At 40.2% G+C, this 23,311-nt stretch overlaps 1 protein-coding gene and 1 long non-coding RNA gene across 4 annotated transcripts in view; one reads left to right on the top strand and one right to left on the bottom strand.

The window, feature by feature from the left end:
• Window positions 1-23,311, top strand: part of PIK3CG (phosphatidylinositol-4,5-bisphosphate 3-kinase catalytic subunit gamma) — a 52,852-nt gene that overhangs the window by 22,199 nt on the left and 7,342 nt on the right. For both annotated transcript variants that reach the window (XM_048836329.2, XM_048836331.2), the window contains exons 3-9: window positions 1,661-1,726; window positions 1,834-2,059; window positions 7,581-7,684; window positions 14,939-15,085; window positions 15,931-16,021; window positions 21,766-21,896; window positions 23,179-23,290. In XM_048836329.2, coding sequence (XP_048692286.1) covers window positions 1,661-1,726; window positions 1,834-2,059; window positions 7,581-7,684; window positions 14,939-15,085; window positions 15,931-16,021; window positions 21,766-21,896; window positions 23,179-23,290 — 877 coding nt within the window. The remainder of the gene's footprint in view (window positions 1-1,660; window positions 1,727-1,833; window positions 2,060-7,580; window positions 7,685-14,938; window positions 15,086-15,930; window positions 16,022-21,765; window positions 21,897-23,178; window positions 23,291-23,311) is intronic.
• LOC125630424 (uncharacterized) overlaps window positions 11,733-23,311 on the bottom strand; it is a 41,206-nt gene continuing 29,627 nt past the window's right edge. For both annotated transcript variants that reach the window (XR_007354664.2, XR_012666584.1), the window contains 2 exons: window positions 13,898-14,035; window positions 11,733-11,839 (listed from right to left, as the gene is read on the bottom strand). This is a non-coding gene — a long non-coding RNA (uncharacterized LOC125630424). The remainder of the gene's footprint in view (window positions 11,840-13,897; window positions 14,036-23,311) is intronic.

Raw genomic sequence — 23,311 nt, 5'->3', positions numbered from 1 at the left:
AAACAATGAAAAGTTTGAAGAAAATGCTAGGTTAGACAAGGCCTGACACACAAATTTTGGGTTGTGTTTAGGGTCTGCTTGCAGAGTTGTGTGAAGAATCTTTCATGCTGCTGTGCATGCATCTTATCTGGCAATACTATCAATTTTGTACTGTCATGTAATTGTACTTCTCCCTAAAATTTAAAAAGTATAAAACAGCAAAATAAAAGGCATGGCAAGGAACCATGGTTCTGACTCCATACTTAGGATTTATTCATTCACAGAAAATTAGAAAGATCAAAATCAGGGTTTTAATGGAAAGTGAGTTACAATCCTATTTGCTTGAAATATCTCGTATATGGTCTCTTGCTAGCTGTTGTTGCTGAAAGCTTGAGATCAGTTATACGACAAAGCATTTCAGAGATCTGAGTTTGAAAAGGGAAGTTTCTTTCACTTTCACAATAGTTTTCTTTGGGGTGGGAACACTGCACCATTGCAACTTGCAGAACTGAGGGTATTATTGATTGCAGATGAAATTTGTAATAGTGCAATTCAGTTGTGTAAATGCATATTGAGCTTCTCTGGTCCTATTCTGCACCTTTCGAGACCTGGCAGCTCTTTCTCTGTAAAGATTATAAACTCCATAGCAGCAGAGACAACTAAATATCAAGGAACCTATGAGCAAGTTCTGCAGTAACATTGGGCACCTCTGTGGCAAGGGAGCCTGTGGACCTTGTAAGCCGCACAGGTCTAGAGGTAGTTGCTGATTCCTAAGAAAGTGAAGTTAGCGCTTCCAAATTTGCAGGAGCAGGGCTTCTGACAAAGCCTCTATATACTCTCCAGCCTCATCTTCACCCATCTGGAGGTTGGGCTCCCCAGACAGGACGTATGCAATTCAAGGTTTGTAAATTTTAAGGCCAAAAGTTACCACTAAGATTATCTAGTCTGACCTCCCACATAACTACTCCTATGTATACTCTCCTTTAAGATAGCAGACCTTACAGACAAGTCATTGTTTATTTTTAACACATTTTTGCACCCAAATTAGAGGCTCAGTTAATATGCAGGCTGGTGGATACTCGAGTGCATACAATGCAGGATGCTAAGATTTTTCTGTGTGCATTTTCTAAAGAATTTGTTTCAAGACAATATACATTAAAATGATTTTAGGAAGAAATAAACTACTGAGGTATTTTTAGTTTATTTTCAAAACAAAAGGAAAAAATGGGTTAAAACTTTTATTAAATTATAATATACACAATATTTTAATGTAAAACAATATTAGAATGTTTTATTTTATTGCCACCCCCTCATCTGAATGTCTGCGTACTGTCACTATAATGCACCAAGATTCATGAGTGTGACGTTACACTGGATGGCTTTTGTTTGTTAATCATCTGTCACAATAATAATGTGTTTTTGGGTTTTGTTTTTTGTTTTTTTGAGACAGCTAGCATAGAATCATAGAATGCAGTGATCAAATCACATGCAAAGAAACATCAGTGCTTTTTCCAACTTTTTTTTCTCTAAAGACCTATGCTTTTCCATAACATTTTTCCTTTGACAGAGCTCTATTCTGTTGATGTCATCTGTAATTTACACATATAAGAAAATGCAACAAGGTATTATAAATATTTTAAATAAAATTTGTATTTCTTTGATTTTTATATGCATTTTTTAGGCTGTGAAATTTGAACCCTATCATGACAGCGCACTAGCCAGATTTCTACTAAAACGAGGTTTGAGAGTAAGTACTTCAAAATTAAGTAACATTAAAGTTCAGGCATTCTTAAAATTGATTGTTTCTCAGGAGAATGTCATGTATATTAATTTTAGCCTTTTCTCTGCCTTTAGAACAAAAGAATTGGTCACTTTTTGTTTTGGTTTTTAAGAAGTGAGATTGCTCAGTCCATGCACTACCAGCAGAGGTTTGCTGTGATCCTAGAAGCCTATCTTAGGGGCTGTGGAAAAGCCATGCTACATGATTTCATGAAACAGGTTCAGATAATTAAGTTGCTGCATAAAGTCACAATGGATATAAAATCAGTTTCTGCTGAAAAGTACGATGTCACCTCTCAAGGTATTTATTCATAGGTATTGCTTCATTTGTTATGTAATGTGTGTGTCTTTTTGCTCTATGTGTATTAAAACCAAATCAGCAAACAGTATGTTTCTCTGTAATGTCCATAAGAGTAAATTACTACCTCAGCCACTGAGCATCACAGTTAATTCTTCTAAATAGCCATATAAGTTGTGGGTGTCAAAGAAGCCAGTAATATATTCACTTGTGGAAAAGTGCATTAATGCGGAGTTAAGGTTGGAGGCACTCAATGGTGTGCTGTGTTCCTGGGTGCCTTCCAGAACTCAAATGTTGTAAAACCAGGAAATGCAGAATTCAGGTACTCTAATATTCTTCTAATCTAAGGAGTATGTAATGTGACAAGAAAAAACAAAAGACATGCTACCTTGTAATGAAGAGATAAGATGACACCACACAATACAACCTTAACTCCTGTCTCCTTTGTGTATTACTGCAACACTGGTGCAGGTTCAAGTTCATGTACCTCTCCTGGTATAAACAGGAAGCAGTGTGTTCTCAGTGAGGGGTCCTGGGCTCTGAAATTAATTTTCCTTCTTGGTTCATCTGAGCCATGGATGTGGTGTGACCTGATGTTTATGCAGACTTTTCCTAGAGAAGTGGAAGGTTAATTGTAGGGATTAATTAAGGAGCTGACTAGTAGGCTCTTGGGAAAATTACTGGAGGTCTCACTTCCTCTTTTCATGTATTTATTTTTGAGAGAAATAATCAGTGGGTATGAGCCTGGTTAGGTACCCTGTTTTAATTACAATTTGTATTAAAGTTGTGTATATGTTTTATTATGTGCCTAGCACCTGAGATAGGCACAGTGGACAAATTTGAGTGAAACCATACTTTTTTATCTCAATTAAAAGTGAATGGATTTTTAATTCAGCTCATTGATTTTATAAAGGATGACACCTTTCTTCAGATTTACAGTATATTTTGCATATGCTGAAGAAGCACCCATAATAAAACGTAATGTGAAGTCATATTTTTCATTAAATTACTTTCTCAATATATCTCATAAACCAGTTTATGCTCCAGGCTAACAGTCCTGAAACAGTGTTTTGGATTGTAGTAAGTGCGAGGCTTCATTTCAAAGGTCTTGGAGCATTCTTACCCAGGATGAAAGAAATGTTTACTTCATTTATGAATATGCCTCCTCTTTTTTGAACAACTTTCCAGATACTTCATTCCTAGAAGAGAGAATTGCTTTCACTACTATACCTGCACCGTAACATCTTACCAGTTCCTTTTCAGCATTTACCATGCTGAATCAACCACCAATAGGAGCTTGTAACATGACTGGTTCCAGCAGTCAGAAAATCCATTGTGAATAGTGCAACTTCATATCAACACCAGAAAGTGTTCCTTCAGTCCAAAGATCCTGATGTTGTTAATTGAAAAGTAAATTCCAAGTTCCTTTTCTTTGTGAATATCGGCTTTGAAATCCCAGGTCAACTCACCATCCACTAATTCCATGGTGTAAATCGATGTTTCCAAGATAAGCCATTATTGGGGTAGTCAGTTGTGTGAGTAGACCTGAAAAAATGCATAGTGTTCACCTTGGATCACCCAGGTATTTTTTCAGATCCTGCTATGTTTTCACTTTTATCCTGCACTCCTAAATTCAGGAGGAGTTTTGCTGTTTTAAAGACTGTAGGATTGGGGCCATAGTATTTAATAACCTAGACAAACCCTCCAGTGTCATGCCCAGTGTTCAACATGGTGTTTGTTTGGTTTGTGATGCTGACAAACCCCATTAAAAAGTTCTACATTTTAGAAGAAATTTACTTTTAATTATTTTACAAAACACATAGAGAGGCTTCCTCAAACTTCTTTGATCATAACATCTACCTTTTAGGAGGAAACTTGAAGCTTCTGCAGCTCTGGAGAGAGAGAGAGAGAGAGATTCTGAAATGTCAATCACAGCAATCAGCTTTATGTCCAGCAAGTTGTCTGTCTTATGTGATTTTTTTCTTTTCTTTTCTTCTCTTCCACTCTCTCCAAAAATAGTGTAATATATAACAGGACCTGAAAAGAGTACTTGGGTGATCAAGTGTGACTGCTCTGCATTTTTCAGGCCTACTCACATGACTGACTGTTCCACTAACGACTTATCTAAGTTTGTTTTTACAAAAAGAAAAGGAGTACTAGTGGCACCTTAGAGACTAACCAATTTATTTGAGCATAAGCTTTCGTGAGCTACAGCTCACTTCATTGGATGCATTCAGTGAAAAATACAGTGAGGAGATTTATATACACAAAACATGAAAAAATGAGTGTTATCATACACACTGTAAGAAGAGTGATCACTTAAGATGAGCTATGACCAGCAGGAGAGTCTGGCGGGGGGAGGGGGAGAGTATCTTTTGTAGCGATAATCAAGGTGGGCCATTTCCAGCAGTTAACAGGAACGTCTGAGGAGGGGTGGGGGTGGGGGAAATAAACATGGGGAAATAGTTTCACTTTGTGTAATGACACATCCACTCCCAGTCTCTATTCAAGCCTTAGTTAATTGTATCCAGTTTGCAAATTAATTCCAATTCAGCAGTCTCTCGTTGAAGTCTGTTTTTGAAGTCTTTTTGTTGTAAACCAGTCGGAGAACACTTCAATCTCTCTGGTCACTTGATTACAGACCTAAAAGTCGCAATATTACAACAAAAAGACTTCAGAAACAGACTCCAATGAGAGACTGCTGAATTGGAATTAATTTGCAAAATGGATACAATTAATTTAGGCTTGAATAGAGACTGGGAGTGGATGTGTCATTACACAAAGTGAAACTATTTCCCCATGTTTATTTCCCCCACCCCCCACCGCTCCTCAGACATTCCTGTTAACTGCTGGAAATGGCCCACCTTGATTATCACTACAAAAGACCCCCCCCCCCAACTCTCCTGCTGGTCATCTTAAGTGATCACTCTCCTTACAGTGTGTATGATAACACCCATTTTTTCATGTTTTGTGTATATAAATCTCCTCACTGTATTTTCCACTGAATGCATCCGATGAAGTGAGCTGTAGCTCACAAAAGCTTAGGCTCAAATAAATTGGTTAGTCTCTAAGGTGCTGCAAGTACTCCTTTTTCTTTTTGCGAATACAGACTAACACGGCTACTACTCTGAAACTTTGTTTTTGAAAATACTGGATACGTTGCTTTAACTACCGCCTTTAGAAGTGTGTCACTGCCGAGTTACTCTTACTTGTTAAGAAATGCTTCCTAACGTTGTTCCCAAACTTTTTCTTCCTTTAACTTCAGTCTGTTGCGCCTTTTGCCCACCATCTTCATTGACTATTTATTTATATTGTCAGTCTGAATGTGTTGGATCACATCTTCTCTTTTCTAGTCTTTTCAGTCTTTCAATCTTATCCCCTAATTTTTTTATCTCTTTTTTTTTTTTTATCTTCCCTCAGTTTAGGTACACAGTATTCCAGGTGCAGTATCACCATGGTTATATAGGGTAATATTTCCCTCACCTTTCATGTCAGAATCCCTATGTTTACATCCAATTTTTTTTTGCTACAAGGGCAATACACTTCAATCTTATACTTGTTTTGCTATCTGCTTTCGTCCCTGGGTCTGCATAATTGTTTTCTAAATATCTTCAAAATAGGTATCTGTGCAATTGTTTCCTCTCTCTAGGTTCCAGTTCTGAGTTCTTAAACTAGATCAGCTGGGAAATCTTATTATTTATAAATACTTATGTTTTTGTTTTTGTTTTTAAATCAGCTAGTTCCAAACCTTTACTGTGATTACTTTAAGTAACTGGTATACAGTTTCTTAATTATGTGGTTTTATATCAAATAGCTTATTGAAATTGAGATGCTATATCCTGAGCACCTTTGTGTTGTAAATCAATAATTACATTGTAGAAAACTATTATATTTATTTGAGAAGGCCTATTTTAATAAACCCTAGTTTCTCCTTAAAGAAAGGTGTCTAATTATAATGTTCACATATTTACTCCTTTATCTTGCACTCAGATATTTTTCCCAGAATAGGTTTCACACTAGTCATCTGGTATTTTCTGGGCCCTTCTTTCCTAAAAGCCTCAAAGATAGGTGTCATTTGTTTTTTATTTTTTTCAATTCCTGGGTGACTCTTAATTTACTGAACTTTTATAGCAAAGATTTTGAGATTTTTCTCTGTTAATATTTTAAAAATTCTAGGTGTGTCTAGCTTCTTCATTTTCCAATGTTCCTTTGTTTCCCTTCTAATTTTCCTCCTTTTTTGAGGGTATAATTATTTATATAGTGCCATCAATATGGGGAGCGCTTGAATAGCTAGAACTTGTGCATATAGAAATCCCTGTCTTATTTTCTTTTTCTTTTAAATTGGTGTCTTGTTTGTTTAATATACAAGAGAAGTACTTCCCAGCATATTGCAGAGAGGGATTGTGACTGGCTAGCTAAGATGGAGCAATGTGTATTTCATATAGTATTAACCATTCCTATTTAAACTGAAGGATCAGAAATCTGGAGGGGCTATGAATGAATTTCATAATTTACATATATGCATATAATGCCTTATTTACATAATCAGCAGATGTTCTGTTTGCTAGAATTTAAAACGGACAAAGCTGCAGTATGGAACATTCTTTAAGAATATAGTAATTGCTTTGCCCCTGGCTGGTCCTTGAGGCTCTGCCCCTGGTTGCTTCTTGCCCTGGACTGGATGGAGGGCTGTGGTCAGTTGCTCACTCCTGGTGCTGGCTGTTGCCCTGGACTGGGTGAGGGATCTGCTGCTGAATGCCATCAGTTTGGGGGATACTCTGACTGAGCTGCTAGCCCTTAGTTGTAACTATTCCTTGCACCCTGGCTTGTGAGGTTGGGAGCTCTAGCTGCAATTGCCTGACTGCGGCTGGAAAGCCCAGGAGGTCACAGAGTGGGAGCTAGAGCACTGCCCAGTATCACTATAGCTGTAGCTCCAAATCTGTGGCCAGGTGTGGGTTGGGGGAACTATGCTCTAGGGAGGCTATGTCTCTGGTTAGAGTCTTCATGGCTTCAGTATTATTCACACTAAGCATCCAAAAATCATGAGATGGGCTTAAAAATAATGAGATTTGTTTAAAAAGTTGTGCTCTTGTATTTGTCTTCTCGTTTTGAGCCTTTAGGGGGTCATGTTTTCAGGCTTTTTGGACAATGATGCAGGCTAGAAACTTTTTTTTAAATGAAAGATGAGATTCTCATATAATCACCCGAGTCCAAGAGTTGGAAAAACACCAAATTCCACAAGACTTGTGGTAACATCATGAGAGTTGGTAACACTGTGACTGGCTCTCTATGGTTAGACACCTGAGAACATTTAACCAGAGAGAGCATCCCTAACTATAGAATCTCCTTGGATTTCCAAATCAGAAGAACCTGCTAGAAGGTCTTAGGCGTAAGCAGGTCAAAAAGGTAGCTAAAAATAAGAGCCTTGCATCCAAATTCTGAGACTTAAAAGGTCTAATTAACTGTAACTTTCTGCTTCTAACTTTTGAACTCAATAATGGTGATTTCTTTTTTGCAATTACAGTTATCACACAGCTGAAACAAAAGCTTGAAAAACTGCAGAACAGCAAACTTCCAGAAAGCTTTAGAGTTCCATATGACCCTGGGCTGAGAGCAGGAGCACTAGTGGTAAATAAATTTGATTATTTATACATTCTTCATGGTTTGAAAATCTCTTATCTGCAAATATGTGTGATTTACAAATCTGCCTCTTGATTTACAAATCATGTACCCAAAAGTCTTGACTTCACTTCTGCGATAGATATCCTCATTTATGGTTTTACCTCAGTTCACTTTGACAGCTCTATCTTTTCTGTGGTCTTTATGATTCTTTGCTCTCACCTTAAGCAAGTATATGCAGAAGGCTGCTGCTTACCTCATATTCAAGGAGAAACATGATGACGAAACACTAATCCTCAAACAGCAATTCTGGCTCCCCATTAATTTCAGGATCTAGTTAGAAACTGGCTTTCTTGTATCTAAAAACTTCTATAGACTTATTCCAGTCTTCTTCACTTGCTTTGTATCTGTTTTGTCCTCCAGTTACTCCCCTTACCTGTGACGGATCACAGGCCTCAAACCTGGGTCCATGGGTCCCCAGGCAACACTCAGGCCACGACTGCCCCCCGCAGCTCACCTGAGTAACTAGGGACAGGTTCAAGGAAGGTCTAGCTTGCAGAGGGCCCTGCCCCAAAACACTGGGGGAAACATCCAGACCCCCAGCTGGCTAAGGAGCACAACATAAACCAGGAAGTAACTACAGGAAGTTGTGCGAGCAAGTAGCGGAATCCTTGGCTGGCTGTGACTACCTCGGCTTACCTGACTCCTGCATTACTTCCTGTTCCTGTTTCCTGCTTCCCTGCCTGCTCCTGGTTCCTGTCCTCCCATCCCAGACCCCTGTCTACTCCCAGTTCCTGCTGTCCTGCTCTACTTTGGCCCCTGCTGCTCTGCCTTACCCCTGATGCTGTCCTCAGCTCTGATCCCTGGCCTACCACCCGACTTTGTCTCCAGCGCTGACCTTCAGCTTCGTACCTGACATTGTCTTTGGTTTTGACCCTCTGCTCTAACCATTAGGCCTGATTCCTGCTCCAACCACTAGGTCGGACTGCCCATGCCCCAGTCATTGCACTACCCATCTTATACTGATCTGTCCCCTGCATCTCCCCATCATTGAGCCATTGTAGATACAAAAGTCTTCTCCTCTGCCATTTAGAATAGACTTTCTGTATCTCTTCAATATACCAAATTGCTGTTTTATTTCAAATCTCAGCTTAAAAGTTCCTTTCATTGCCTTTTTCTTTCTCTCTGCCTTGAGTTATTACCTTATTTTTGTAAGTATCATTTAATTCTGAAAGCATTTTAGGATAGAGTTTGTGATGGTGATACAGAAAATAATCTATTGCACTGTGTAGGAAGAAAAGCACTGATGGCTTTGTATATGCAGAAGTGTTACGTTTATCCAAATACAATAAAAGCAATCACGGTGTGGACCTTCCTTCTAACATAACTAATTCAGTCTCAATCTATTTTGTGTAAAATGGCCGGTGGTGTAAAAGTCTCTACATTCATACTTCATTAATGAAAATGTTGTATACTGTAAATACCTAAATAGACAGTAAATGCTGGTCACTGCAACATGATCACAGACACGTGTCTACCAAATTAAGAGGTTGATGTGGTATGACTATAGAATCAATTAAGCAGTTGATGGGCTATTCAGATACTGTAGATCAGGGGTCTTAAACACACGGCCCGTGGGCCAGCTATTTCCTGCGGCCCGCCAAGCAGCCCACCCCCGGCCTACCTCCAGGCCAGGGGTGGGCAAACTACAGCCCATGGGCCAGATTGCTCCCCAGTGGCCCCGCGCTGCTCCCTGAAGCAGCCGGCACAACGTCCCTGCAGCCCGGGGGGCAGCAGAGCGCTCCGTGCATTGCCATGGCTGCTGGGCACCCCCTCCCGCATCTCCCATTGGCCGGGAACGGGGAACTGTGGCCAATGGTGTGACATCAGAAGGCAGATAGACAGTTACTCATGGTCTGTCCCTTTCTTTCATTCCTTGGACACTAAACTCAAAGTAATGTGTGAACAAAGAAATGTTTATTACAGTGGTTACTTTAGTCCATTGTGAGTTCCACTTTCCATTCAAACACATTTTTTCTATTTTCTCATAAATTTAAGACCCTTTTGGGCTGAAATTTTCAATATTTAGTCTCTCATGCATTCTTAGCCATATATTGCATCATGTGTGTCATGATTGGCTTGGTTACTTTTCAGGAACGAATCCCTGTACAGCATGCTCTATCCATGTGCTGTTCATGTGGGGCCTGATCTTTACATTCCAAGTTTATCTTGTCCGTTGTCTAGCATCAGTGTTCCAGCTTATTTTAGCTAGCACAGACCACCTGATTCCAGGATACTGCTTGGTAAGCCCCTATTTACAACTTAACCTTCCATTCATCTTCCCAATCATGCCCACTAAGAAATGAGGCAAGTTATGGCAAGCCAGGCCTACATTTCCACTCCTTTAATGTTCTTGTTTTTTATGTTAGTATTTGTTTCATTTGTGTCCTATTCCATCTTTGTGTTCTTTTTCAAGTTTACTAACCAGCAACACATCGCCAAAACCACAGTAGTTGTAATAATTTGAACTACCATTAATATTAGGCTCAAAGTATGAAGCAGGGGATGCAACTTCACCTCTGCAGGTAGAACCCAGCAGGATCTAATCCCACACTATAAGCTTGCTCTGCCTTTAAAGCATCCTTTGGTAATTTTAACGTTGCCACCACACAATACTTGTCATCACCTACATAGGCAGTTTTTACCTTACGAACATCCCAGCATCTCAGCTGTACTGTGCAATTGGAAGACTATTCCCACAGAGTGAACCCACATGCTGGCAACTCTTACACCTGCACATGTAAGTGCCCTCCAGGTGCAAGCAGAAGTACAAGTCTGGAGCTTTCTGGACTTTGCATTGTCTTGCAACAGTATTTGAGGAGGGAAAATAAAACTTCTTCCACACCGGACGAGTTGTAGTGCTTTTCACATTTAACTTCATGTTATTGGACCCTTGTTAAATTTCTTACCCTGTATCAATTAATATTACATCCCTTGTACCAATTTTTTAACATTTCTGTGGGGATAAAATAGGGCAACCCTCTTTGTTGTCACTTAAGGCCTCTTTTACCTTACATAGTATGTCATTGTTTTTGCCTTTTATCTTTCATGATAAATTAACTTTATCTCGTACATTTAAAAAAAACCATTTACAACATCCTACGTTTAAAATTCTTTATCGATAAATTTTTTGCTTTGTTGATTTTCAAAATGCAGTACTCTAGATGCTAATTCTGGCTGAAACCCTTGCTCATGTAACAGTTGCAGTACTTCTGCTGCTAGCTTCTGTTGATATGCTTGTTCATGTTCCCACAGCCTCTCTGTCAACCATGTGCAACGCGTGAGCCACCCATTTGGAGACACTAGACTCTGGCCCCACCCCTTGTGCCTGAGACCCACCCCTGTCCCACCAGAGCCCCGAGTCCCCTACCGCAGCCACCTGCCCCCCAGCCTCAGGCCACCCTGCCCGAGCGCCCCCAGTCCCAGGCCACAGGCCGTCCCGCCCTAGTCCCAGCCCCAGCCCACTTTGGGGAAGAGGAGCAGCCTGCCTGGGCTGGGGCCATGGGGGAAGTGGTGGGAAGCAGGAGGGGGCCTCGGGATGGAGCATGGGTGGGGCCACACCTGGCTGGGGAGGCTCAGCCTCCCCTGGTTTGTGATACCTGTCACTGATGATGTCATCTTGGTTTCAAAGTGATATACCAGTCCCAAAAAGCTCAACTCCCATGTCAGGATCCCTCCAGGTTTTGTTGCTTCCTGACCTTGACAGGATTATGCATTTTAAAAGTTTACTTTTTTGTGCATGAAGTCCTTTTAATCGTTTTAAACGATTTTTGAGCAAACCCCTGTGATGGCAGATTGGTGAAATTCAATAACAATTGGCACATTAATAAACTAAAATTTACTAAGAAATATGTCCTTAATTTAACCCTAAGCCATTAGTTGGATTTTGTTTAAAATCTAGGCTATTTCAATCTTTTATATAATTGCTTAGTTTTCCATTTACAAAACACTTCCATATAGGTTTTTACTTTTTAATTAAATTTATTTTGCACTACAATTAAACAAAACTTTTGGATAAAAGCGTTAATACTTTAGATTCATTTCTTATATTCACTGATCTTGCTTGGTACTGGGTTGATTTCTGCTTCCAAAGCGCACAGCCATCTGAAAAAGAGAAAACAACCTATTGTGGCTCCTATTTGGAGCCTTTATATGGTTTTAATTAATTTACATTTGTTTTATCTCTCTTACGAGACATGCTGCATGTACCATGGGAATCTTCCATAGTGCATCTCTCACCCTTTATTTGCCATAAGATCTTGTTAGGCATATTAATTTTCACATCAAGTGTAACTGTTTGTTTTGTGAATAAAAAGTTTCCATGTACCCCTATGAAAACGATTGTCTGTCTGATTACTAGAGCCATCTTAAGGCTCAGTGTTCAAAACATTGCTACTCCTTTAACAATGCCTCCCACCCTCCCATACACACCTTTGCTGTTACTCCAGAGGTTTACTGTCTCTTTAATTTTTCATTTTCATCTTGCAGCTCTTTCGGCTGCTGATTCATTACAAGAGGATGCAGAGTCTCTCACTACTTTCTTGGTTCTGGCCATTCCTGCCACAGCCGCAATCATGTGCTCTAGCCCTTATTTAAAAAGATGCTGAACTTCATAAAAACACTGAGGTAACAAAGCCAAATGACACAAGCTACATGTGCTTGGCTTCAGTGGGGGGAGGGAAGAATTTAGCAAAGACTACCAGCAAGTCTTGGCAGCTGCTCAAAAAGTGCCTGTCAGTGTTTGCAACTTTGAATCAAAGATTGAAATGGATTTTTAGTAGAATCTTTTAAAAGCCAATTTATTTTTGACCTACAAAATAGGATTTTACAAACCAGGAGTGTTTGTTTAGGTCCTTAAAACCTTATATAATTACACAAATATATTTGCGTTTCTTTTAAGTATTTTAATCAACACCACTTGTTTTGCTCTAATTATATTTTACAAACTGTACCCTGACTACATTCCCTACGTGTACATTTGGAGACAGCCACGTTCAAATGGAAACCCCTTATTTCTTTTTAGTGATTTTGACTAAATTGTCCATAGTCCAATGATTCAAATCAGAGTGTCTCTTTGCCTAAGGCAGTCCTTTACAATTGATTATTTATAGACCATTCAATGGCCATTCTCCTTCGGAATGACTGTAAAGATTCCTGGGGACAAAAGCACAGTGGTGGTAGTTGTCACCACCTGACCTCCCCTTGTGTAATTTGTTTGACTACCAGGGTTCCACTAGGCAAGACTGGACCAAGTTGTACTGCTGTAACCAGGTTTTTTTATCAAACCAAGCATTCTCTTTTCCCTTACTGAATGTTACGCCCAATACCTTTACTATACCAGCCTGCTTAATCCTTTAAGCACGCTAACGTTTTTAACATCTGCATAAATATTCCGTTTAACTCCTCACTCTCTTTCCTTAAATCACTCACTTAGCTCCCAAAAAAGAAAAGGAGTACTTGTGGCACCTTAGAGACTAACAGATTTATTTGAGCATAAGCTTTCATGAGCTACAGCTCACTTCATCGGATGAAGTGAGTTGTAGCTCACAAAAGCTTATGGTCATATAAATTGGTTAGTCTCTAAGGTGCCACAACTATTCCTCTTCTTTTTGCGGATACAGACTAACATGGCTACTACTCTGAAACTTAGCTCCCAAAGTGACACATTTCTTAGCCAATTTCTCTTCATGAATCTGATCTGATCTTTGTGCTTGTTTGCATTCATTCTTTAGCTACAATTACTGTTCTCTTCATGGTCTCCCATTGGTCTTATTCTTTAAAGTTTCAGTGTCATTCAACATATACCTTTGTCGTGCTCTGCCAGACATTTCTTTCTATAGAAATCCAAAGTAGCTCCCTCTATTCCCTGTATGTTACTTAATTTCTCTTTAGGAGAGACTTCTGTATAATAATTTAATAACATGGTTTTTTGTTTCTATTTCTTGCATTTCTTGTCTAACACTACTTATTGGAGTTCCTTGTCTACCTGGTTCCAGTCCCCCCTGTAATTTCTTTGGGGGAGTCGATAGGGACCTCCTTTAGATCTAATCCACTCCTCCAGTGCCCCGAAACCTGAAATTTACATCCTTCCAATGCCATTGCTAAACTTTTGGGTTGTGATCCTTGCAAGTAAAGCTACATATATAATAAACTATACATTACCTGCTCCAGATGAATTGAATCCGAGTCACTGAACCACTATATTGGTGTTTTCCTGAGACCTCTTCCACTCAGTTCCCCAAGAACTCAGTTCGACTCCAGTCTCTTCACTCATGTTCCTTTCTGTGGCATACAGCAAAGCTATGTTGACGACAAGTGCAGGGGGTGGGTATATTATAGGGCATACCACACATCCAAATTTACACAGCGAAACTTTACCTTATACGTACACATTTTCACTAACACAGACTACATATGCATTCTTAGCCATACATTGCATCATATGCGTCATGATCGGCTTGATTACTTTTCAGGAACCAATCCCTGTACAGCATGCTCTGTCCATGTGGTGTTTATGTGGAGCCAGATCTTTACATCCCAGGTTTATCTTGTCCCTTGAGACTTGATACAGATTTGTACTTACAATTGATTTAGCTTCAGATGCCCGCAAAGATGTAATTTTCTTGTTCAAAGTGTGTTCATGGTTTTTAAAATACCATGTTTCACTGATGTTTAAAATAGAATCAAACAGAATCCAGAGACATAGGACCCAGTTCACTCAAAATGAAGTCCATAGGAGTCATTTCTGGGGGGAGAGGGGAAGGTAATTAAATGTGTGTTTCTACTCTGCAAAGTAACAGTAAAACTGCTATTGTGGGTTTCCATGCTTATTGTCTCCCTGTGATTTCAGAATCTCATATTCTTGGTTCACAGTTCAGAAGATGATGCTGTTCATTTTTTAACGGCCAATTCTATAAATTTAGTCTGTGCTTTGAGTCAAGCTGGGTTCTTTCCAGCTCATGCACCATCACTAGTATTAAAAGTTCTGCAAGCTAAATTAGGCCTTCTCTGGCAACTGAATAACACCTTTCTCCCTGAACCTTTAAATGTGTTTCCACAGGCATAACTGATTGGAATTTTGTAAACAATGTGGTGTTGATGCATAAAAAGGAATAGAATCTGCAGCTAATTCTATGTTAGCTGTGTTGACTCTGATGTGCCAACAGGAGTAAAAAGCTTAGACAATGAATTCATCTTTTACAGATTGAAAAATGCAAAGTAATGGCATCCAAGAAAAAGCCACTTTGGCTTGAATTTAAATGTGCAGACCCCACAGCCCTATCAAATGAAACCATAGGCATTATCTTCAAACATGGAGATGACCTTCGCCAGGATATGCTTATTTTACAGGTATGATTGCTAAACTGCTATGTGATATGTATAAGAGCCATGTGAATAAAGTATTGTTGGAAAAAAAACCAAACCTTTACCTGTCAAATATGTATGTAAATTGTATTTATGGTACACTTGAAACATGAACTTATTATTTATTAAATCATACTATGGTACTGCTTAGAGGCCCCAACCAGGACTAGGGCCTCCATTTTTTTTATGTCATATTGGTACTTTATGTCACCTTTGCACCTCGTTCCTCCTGTCCTATTCCTCCTGCATGCATTTGGCTAGATGGTAGAATTGAGACTGAGTTTCTTTCATAAATTTCACACCTTAACTATCCTACAAAATTTAATCTGTCATTTTGGCCATTATGATCCATTTCCCACTAAAGGAAAAACATATTTTTTGTAAACTTACAAAGATAAAAGAGAGTGACAGATTGCATTTCTCCTATATGACTTTGCTGGTTGGTCTGATGATGGTGTTCCAATCGACCGGTTTACCAATATTAGCATTTTTTGAGGATGTACTTAGAAGTTGGTGTTTCGTAATGTGGTCAGTTCTTGTCTGTTAAAATATGGTATACAATAAATGTGTATGTTTTATCAGGGAGAGGGGCATGATGTGAGGACAGGACTGAGAGCCAAGAAGTATAACGTTCTAATTCCAGATCTGCCACTGACTATCTCTGTGGCCTCAGATGGATCATTTATTCTTTCTGTCTCCGTTTCTCCATCTGTAAAATGAGATAATGCTACTGACTTGTCTCACAAGATTATGGAACGGGTTAATTAGTTATTTTGTAAAGTGTTTTTGAAGATGGAGTGCTATAAAATGTATATTGTTTTTATGACTAGATTCTTCGAATTATGGAATCCATTTGGGAAGCAGAATCCTTGGACCTGTGTTTGTTGCCATATGGTTGCATTTCTACGGGAAATAAAATAGGTACAGTACACTTGATGAGATCAGTAGATTTCAGAATGTCATTGTGGTAACAAATAACAAAAATTATACATAAAGTTTATATTGTATGTCTCTGTGTAAGTCATGGCTCTAGGGTGAGCCTTACTTTTGACCCCTCTCTCAGTCCCTCCCTAAGCATCGCTTTCAAGTTGATAGGCCCAGCACTTGCATTTCTCTGAATGGAATCACCACCCCTGTTTACCCAAACTGGGTTTGGCCCCTGCTATATGCTTCCCCCCGGGAGCTGTCATCAGTATGACAATGCAATGACACCAATCAGCTTCCTCAAAGCAAAGTGTTATTTATTTATCCGTAGGTACACAGCAATTAGAGAAAGATGAGTTAAAACAACATGAAGCCCATACACCTATTGTCTTACCGAAAGCTTCACATTTTCTCCAAGATGTTGGTTGGCCTGACTTATCCCTGGAACCCCCACTCTTCTGGGAGACAGGTTACAATTTGTTTTTCTGCAGACCCTGTTTTTCTCCATCTCTCCTGAACTTCAGGGGGTGTCCTTTTTAAAATCAAACTCGCTCCTTTGTTCTTTGTGTCCATGCCCCCATCCCCTCATTGCCAAGGGAGTACTGTGTCCAACTTTGACAGGGACAAAACTTCAAAGGCCTTGACACCAGTATTATTTGTTAAACAATGATGACTGGGGCTGTCTAAGGCTTGATCTATACTGGTGACTTCTGCTGGTACAGCTATGTCACTCAGGAGCGTGAAGAAGTGTGACCCCTTACTGACATAGAATCATAGAATATCAGGGTTGGAAGGGACCTCAGGAGGTCATCTAGTCCAACCCCCTGCTCAAAGCAGGACCAATCCCCAATTTTTGCCCCAGATCCCTAAATGGCACCCTCAAGGATTGAACTCACAACCCTGGGTTTAACAGGCCAATGCTCAAACCACTGAGCTATCCCTCCCCCCCATAGCTATGTCAACAAAAGCCCCTAGTATAGATGTAGCTATCCCAGCAAAACTGCACGTTTACTGGAATAGTTTGTTTCACTTGTGAGGATAGTTTTTACTATTCCACCACAAAATGCAGTTTCGCTGGTGTAGCTACATCCACACGAAGAGTGCTTTGCCAGTATAGAAATACCAGTAAAGTGATTCTAGTGTAAACATGGCTGTAGCTTAATCTTCACTTAAAAGTTTTGCCAACATAGCTATGTTGGTTAGGAGTGGGGGGAAGTCACCTCTAACTGACACAGCTATGCTAGCAAAAATCCCAGTGTACACAAACGGTTATACCAGCAAAAAGTTATACCTTTTGCGCTGGTGTAGCTTATTCCATTTGGGGAACAGGTTTAAGCTATGCTGGCAAAAGAAGTCTTTTGATGGTACAAGCTGCATCTCCACTACAGGGTTTGTCAGTATAGCTATACTGGCATTCCTTTTTAAGCCAAGGACTAAAGTAATTAACTTTGGTTTCCTGGAGACACGCAGACCTTCCCAGGACTGAGTTAACTTTTTGCACCCACATAGCAGATGACAGCATGATAGTAATCAAATAGGCAGAGGTCTACATAATATTCACAGAAAATAATACAGGTATTTCCCACATTCTTCACAATACACTTTTTTTTTTAAACTTTCCTCTTCCCCCCCTGCAACAGAAACTGCTTTATAGGCAGAATAATATGAAAGCAGTACTGCTAAAATTAAGAATTCTCTAAAGTAATTTTTCTAAAAGCTAAAAATATGTGGCATAGAGAATATGTGATGTTGCAGTGGAAAGATTTCATCAAGGTTGCTTTGCGGTCACCTGCATTACTCATTCATGACTTCATGATTTCTGAGAAATGCAGCAGTCCCAAATGCATGCTTATGAAAATGCAGGATGTTTCTATATAAAGGATATTTCTCTTTCTTGATACATATTATGTTTTTAAAATCAGAGATTACTATTCAAATTATATAAAATGAAAATCCAAAGGAAATGAAACATGAATGATATGTGAAAATATTACTTGATACATGTATTTTACCATTAATTGTTAATGTTAAAACGTTTTCAAATTTTGCGGCCTCTTCGTTAGACCCTTTTTTAAGAAAACATATTATTTTCCAGAAGCTGTAAGACTGAATTTTATTCCATATAAATTTATCTTAAAACTATCCAATAACGTAAAAATAGAATTGCAGGGGGGAAAAATCTGCCAGTTATTACAAGGTCCTTAAACTCAATTTATAGCTCACATTACTCTCTCTTCTTTTATGGGTTTTTAGTATGCTCCCAATTTTTTATTTCAAGAAAATATATTCTTTTGTACTTCATAGATTCCCCTTTCCATGTGATGGATCTAAGAATTGTGTACCCCTCCATACCACAAAAAAAAGGAGATTGTTGGTCAAATGAAGGGACAGTCTCAGCTCATTACTGTATGTTTTCTCAGGTTAAACTAGTGTTCTTCAATATGTGACTCTTTGGTGCACCACTTTGAGGTCTCCTGGAGGTTACATTCTCTTGGACTAAAACCAGAGGGTCATGATAGGCAAGTGGTCTGCCAGAGCATTCACTTGCAGATTTCCCCAAATCTCATTTTTCTCCCCAATGTTATTCAACTTATATATGAAGCTGCTGTTTGTGAGCCAACACAGATTGAAGTTCCAGCAATATGGAGACTACTCAGTTCTAAATTCCCTTAACATCAAATATAGAAAAGAACCGTTTTTCAGTACCTGGATGGGAGAGCAGCCAGCTGAAGCCGGATGCAAGCAAAATCAAGATGATTTTGGTGGGAAGAGGGAAGCACTTTGAAGGACTCACTTCATGTGTAGTGCCTCAAGATCAAGTCTGCAGCCTTGCGGGCCTCTGCATTCCTCACTGCTAATGAATGCCCAAACAGTCCCTGCTCTAAAAGACACTCTCTCTGATGCATTGTTGGCCAGAATGCTGCATCTTATTGTGTCAGACTCAGATGTGAGCAGGGGGATGCACGTGCTTGTGACCACTGGATGTGATTATTGCTGATCATTATACCTGTGAATGAAGCTGCCAGCTCTGAAGAGGCTCCATCTGTTACAGAGTGTAGAAAGGTTTCAGAGTAGCAGCCGTGTAAGTCTGTATCCGCAAAAAGAAAAGGAGTACTTGTGGCACCTTAGAGACTAACAAATTTATTTGAGCATAAGCTTTCGTGAGCTACAGCTCACTTCATTGGATCCATAGAATGGAACATATAGTAAGAAGAAATATATATACATACAGATAAGTTGGAAGTTACCATACAAACTGTGAGAGGCTAATTAGGCAAGATGAGCTATTATCAGTAGGAGAAAAAACCTTTTGTAGTGAAAATCAAGATTGCCCATTTGGACAGTTGACAAGAAGGTGTGAGGATACTTAACTTTAGGGAAATAGATTCAGTATGTGTAATGACCCAGCCACTCCCAGTCTCTATTCAAACCCAAGTTAATGGTATCTAGTTTGCACATTAATTCAAGCGCAGCAGTTTCTCCTTGGAGTCTGTTTTTGAAGCTTTTCTGTTGCAAAATTGCCACCCTTAAATCTTTTACTGAGTGGCCAGAGAGGTTGAAGTGTTCTCCTACCGGTTTTTGAATGTTATGATTCCTGATGTCAGATTTGTGTCCATTTATTCTTTTGCGTAGAGACTGTCCAGTTTGGCCAATGTACATGGCAGAGGGGCATTGCTGGCACATGATGACATATATTACACTGGGAGATGTGCAGGTGAACGAGCCCCTGATGGCGTGGCTAATGTGATTAGGTCCTATGATGGTGTTACTTGAATAAATATGTGGACAGAGTTGGCATCGGGCTTTGTTGCAAGGATAGGTTCCTGGGTTAGTGTTTTTGTTGTGCGGTGTTGGTTGCTGGAGAGTATTTGCTTCAGGTTGGGGGGCTGTCTGTAAGCGAGGACTGGTCTGTCTCCCAAGATCTGTGAGAGTGAGGGATCATTTTTCAGGATAGGTTGTAAATCTTTGATGATGCGCTGGAGAGGTTTTAGTTGGGGGCTGAAGATGGCAGTTAGTGGTGTTCTGTTATTTTCTTTGTTGGGCCTGTCCTGTAGTAGGTGACTTCTGGGTACTCTTCTGGCTCTGTCAATCTGTTTTTTCACTTCAGCAGGTGGGTATTGTAGTTTTAAGAATGCTTGGCAGAGATCTTGTAGATGTTTGTCTCTGTCTGAGGGATTGGAGCAAATGCGGTTCTATCTTAGAGCTAGGCTGTAGACAATGGATTGTGTGTGGTGCGTCCTTCAACCTCTCTGGCCACTCAGTAAAAGATTTAAGGGTGGCAATTTTGCAACAGAAAAGCTTCAAAAACAGACTCCAAGGAGAAACTGCTGCGCTTGAATTAATGTGCAAACTAGATACCATTAACTTGGGTTTGAACAGAGACTGGGAGTGGCTGGGTCATTACACATATTGAATCTATTTCCCTAAAGTTAAGTATTCTCACACCTTCTTGTCAACTGTCCAAATGGGCAATCTTGATTATCACTACAAAAGTTTTTTTTCCTCCTGCTGATAATAGCTCATCTTGCCTAATTAGCCTCTCGCAGTTTGTATGGCAACTTCCAACTTATCTGTATGTATGTATGTGTGTGTATATATATATATAATTTTCTTCTTACTATGTGTTCCATTTTATGCATCCGATGAAGTGGGCTGTAGCCCACGAAAGCTTATGCTCCAATAAATTTGTTAGTCTACAGAGTGTAGAAAGTACCTGTTTAGCAACACAGATTACCAGAAGCACATCAACCCGGTGCTTTCCTCTGTGCACTGCCTCCCTGTGAAACAGAGTCAAATTCAAGTGCGTTTTCCCAGTAATCAACACGCTCAATAGGATTGGCCCTAGCAACCTAAGAGATCACCCCTCCCTCTGACTGGCCTCCCAGGATAGCTGTGTTCCACTGGAACCACAAAAGAGTTGACCAACAGAGGGAGGCTTTTGTGCACAGGAGAGATTTCCGTCTTAATAGCTGGACCAAGTGACTGGAATTCACTTCCATGTGAGATAAGAGTGGCTGTGAACATCACCATGTGCAAAGCAAAATGTAAAATTCATTATACTTTAACTTCACTGTATCATAATAATTGTTACTTTAAAAAAAAACTACACACATGCTCCGAATTAAATAGTTATTTCCTCCCAGTAGGAGGATTTGGCAGAGAGTATGGGGGGAGGAAGAGATTACTATGTTGTCTTTCTCTTATTTGTGAGGCCCTCAGAGACTATGGTAACAAGTTCAGGCTAAGAACCGAGACAGATAGAAATGTGTACTCAGGCAGAGCATGCAGGATGCTGAGCACAGGAGTGTTCCCCATGCTGCCAGAAACTTGAGGCAGTGCAGGGAGCACAGCACAAAAGAACTGGAGCCATCAGGAATCTCTCCCAGGGATCGGAAAGGGAAAGAGAAAAGAAAACTATCCCGATATTCCTTCCTAGTATCTATGTGTAAGAGCAGGGGAGAGGGGAGATAGTGTGTGAAATAGTAGCACAGAACCACAAAGCCATGGATGATACCCTGATATTACATTTGCAATATTTGTACTGTAGTGTTGCTTTGAGACAAAATGACTGAGTTGTGACAATGCAACCTCCTAATGTAAATATCTCAACAGAATATAAGACCTTCAATCTGTGACTTTGTGGTTCTATGAAATAATATGCAGACAGCATTGGTTTTATATTTATAATAACTAAAATGTTTTAGAAAATAAAATTTTTATTTCCTCCTTGTCTTTTGTAGGAATGATTGAAATTGTGAAAGATGCTACAACAATTGCCAAAATTCAGCAAAGTACAGTTGGCAACACAGGTGCATTTAAGGATGAAATACTAAATCAGTGGCTGAAAGACAGATGTGTGATTGAAGAAAAGGTAAATTCTTGCACTTTGAATTGGATTATCAAAAGCACCTAAGTGACTTAGGTGCACAAGTCCCATTGAAAGTCCCAAAAGTGTTCTGTAACACACACACTGCATCCTCTGTGTAAATTATTCTGTTTTGTTGTTGTTTTAAATTGGTTCACAGGTTTCATTAACGTAGTTTGTTTTTCCTTTAAAAATAAATGTTACTGCGTGTTGTAGCAGAACAAGTACTAGGGTGCGTATGATGGGGTGTCATGTAACAGGGCAAAACAAAAGCTAACAGTCATAGTCCTGAGTAACAAGGTGCTTTTTTATCCCTTTTGTGGATGGTATTTGGAAGTGATGCATGGCGAGCTGATTAAAGCAAGCACTGTTAGGAAGATGGTAAAAGCCAGCATGGTTAGGGTTAAGCATGGGACTGGGAGCTGACACTGGCTTTCACACTGATTTGCTGTGTGGCTTTGGGCAAATCATTAATCTTCTGCGCGTGTTTTTCCTCTGTAAAATTGGGACAACAATATAAATGTAGCTCACAGGTGTGTTGTGGTAATTAATAAGGGCCTGATCCTGCAAGGTGCTGAGTGCATTGAAGGATCCTGCTCTTACTGTCTATACAGAGATTTGAAGGTGAAGTGTTCTATATAAGCCAGTGATTCTCAGCCTGCGGGCCACTTGCAGCCCAATTAGCACACAGCTGCAGCCCAGCTGTATGGTGAAGGTCCCCTGGCTGTGTGGTGGGGTCTGGGTTCCTGGCTGCCCAGCCCAGCGAGAATCTGGGGTCTGGGGCTGCCAGCCAGCCCCACAGGGTACGGGCTCTGGGGCTGCTGCCCAGTCCCACCTAGCAGGAGTTTGGGGTACAGGGATGCCACCCAGCCCCACAGGCTCCAGGGTCGGGGTCACCAGCCCCGCACAGTGGAGATCCAGGGTCAGAGCTGCTGCCCAGCCCTACACAACAGAGATCTGGTCCAGGCTGCTGCCAGGCCCCACGCAACAGGGGTCTGGGGTCCAGGGTCGGGGCTGCTACCCAGCCCCGCATGGCGGGGTCCAGAGTTCCCGCCCCCCGGTTTCCCACCCAGGACTCTGCTCCTGGCCCCATCTGTGGAGGGGAATCTGGGTGGGAGGCGCTGGGCATAAGGGTCTGTGGGGAGGTTTGTGGGGTCCACTGTGGTTCTCAATCTGCGGCCCAGGTACCACATTGTGGGCCGCATATGTGGTCTACAATGATAAATTGTTTGAGAAACACTGATATAAGCAATAGAATATTCTTACTTTTATTCTTGCTATTAATTAGTTTCAGGCAGCAGTGGAAAGATTTGTTTATTCTTGTTCTGGTTACTGTGTGGCAACCTTTGTACTTGGAATAGGAGACAGACACAATGACAACATTATGATTACAGAATCAGGTGAGGTTTTTTATGAATGAC

The sequence above is a fragment of the Caretta caretta genome, chromosome 1, assembly GCF_965140235.1.
Source record: "Caretta caretta isolate rCarCar2 chromosome 1, rCarCar1.hap1, whole genome shotgun sequence".
NCBI classification, from domain to species: Eukaryota; Metazoa; Chordata; order Testudines; family Cheloniidae; genus Caretta; species Caretta caretta.
Note: the sequence above shows the minus strand (reverse complement) of the source record. Positions and strands in the feature narration are given on the sequence as shown.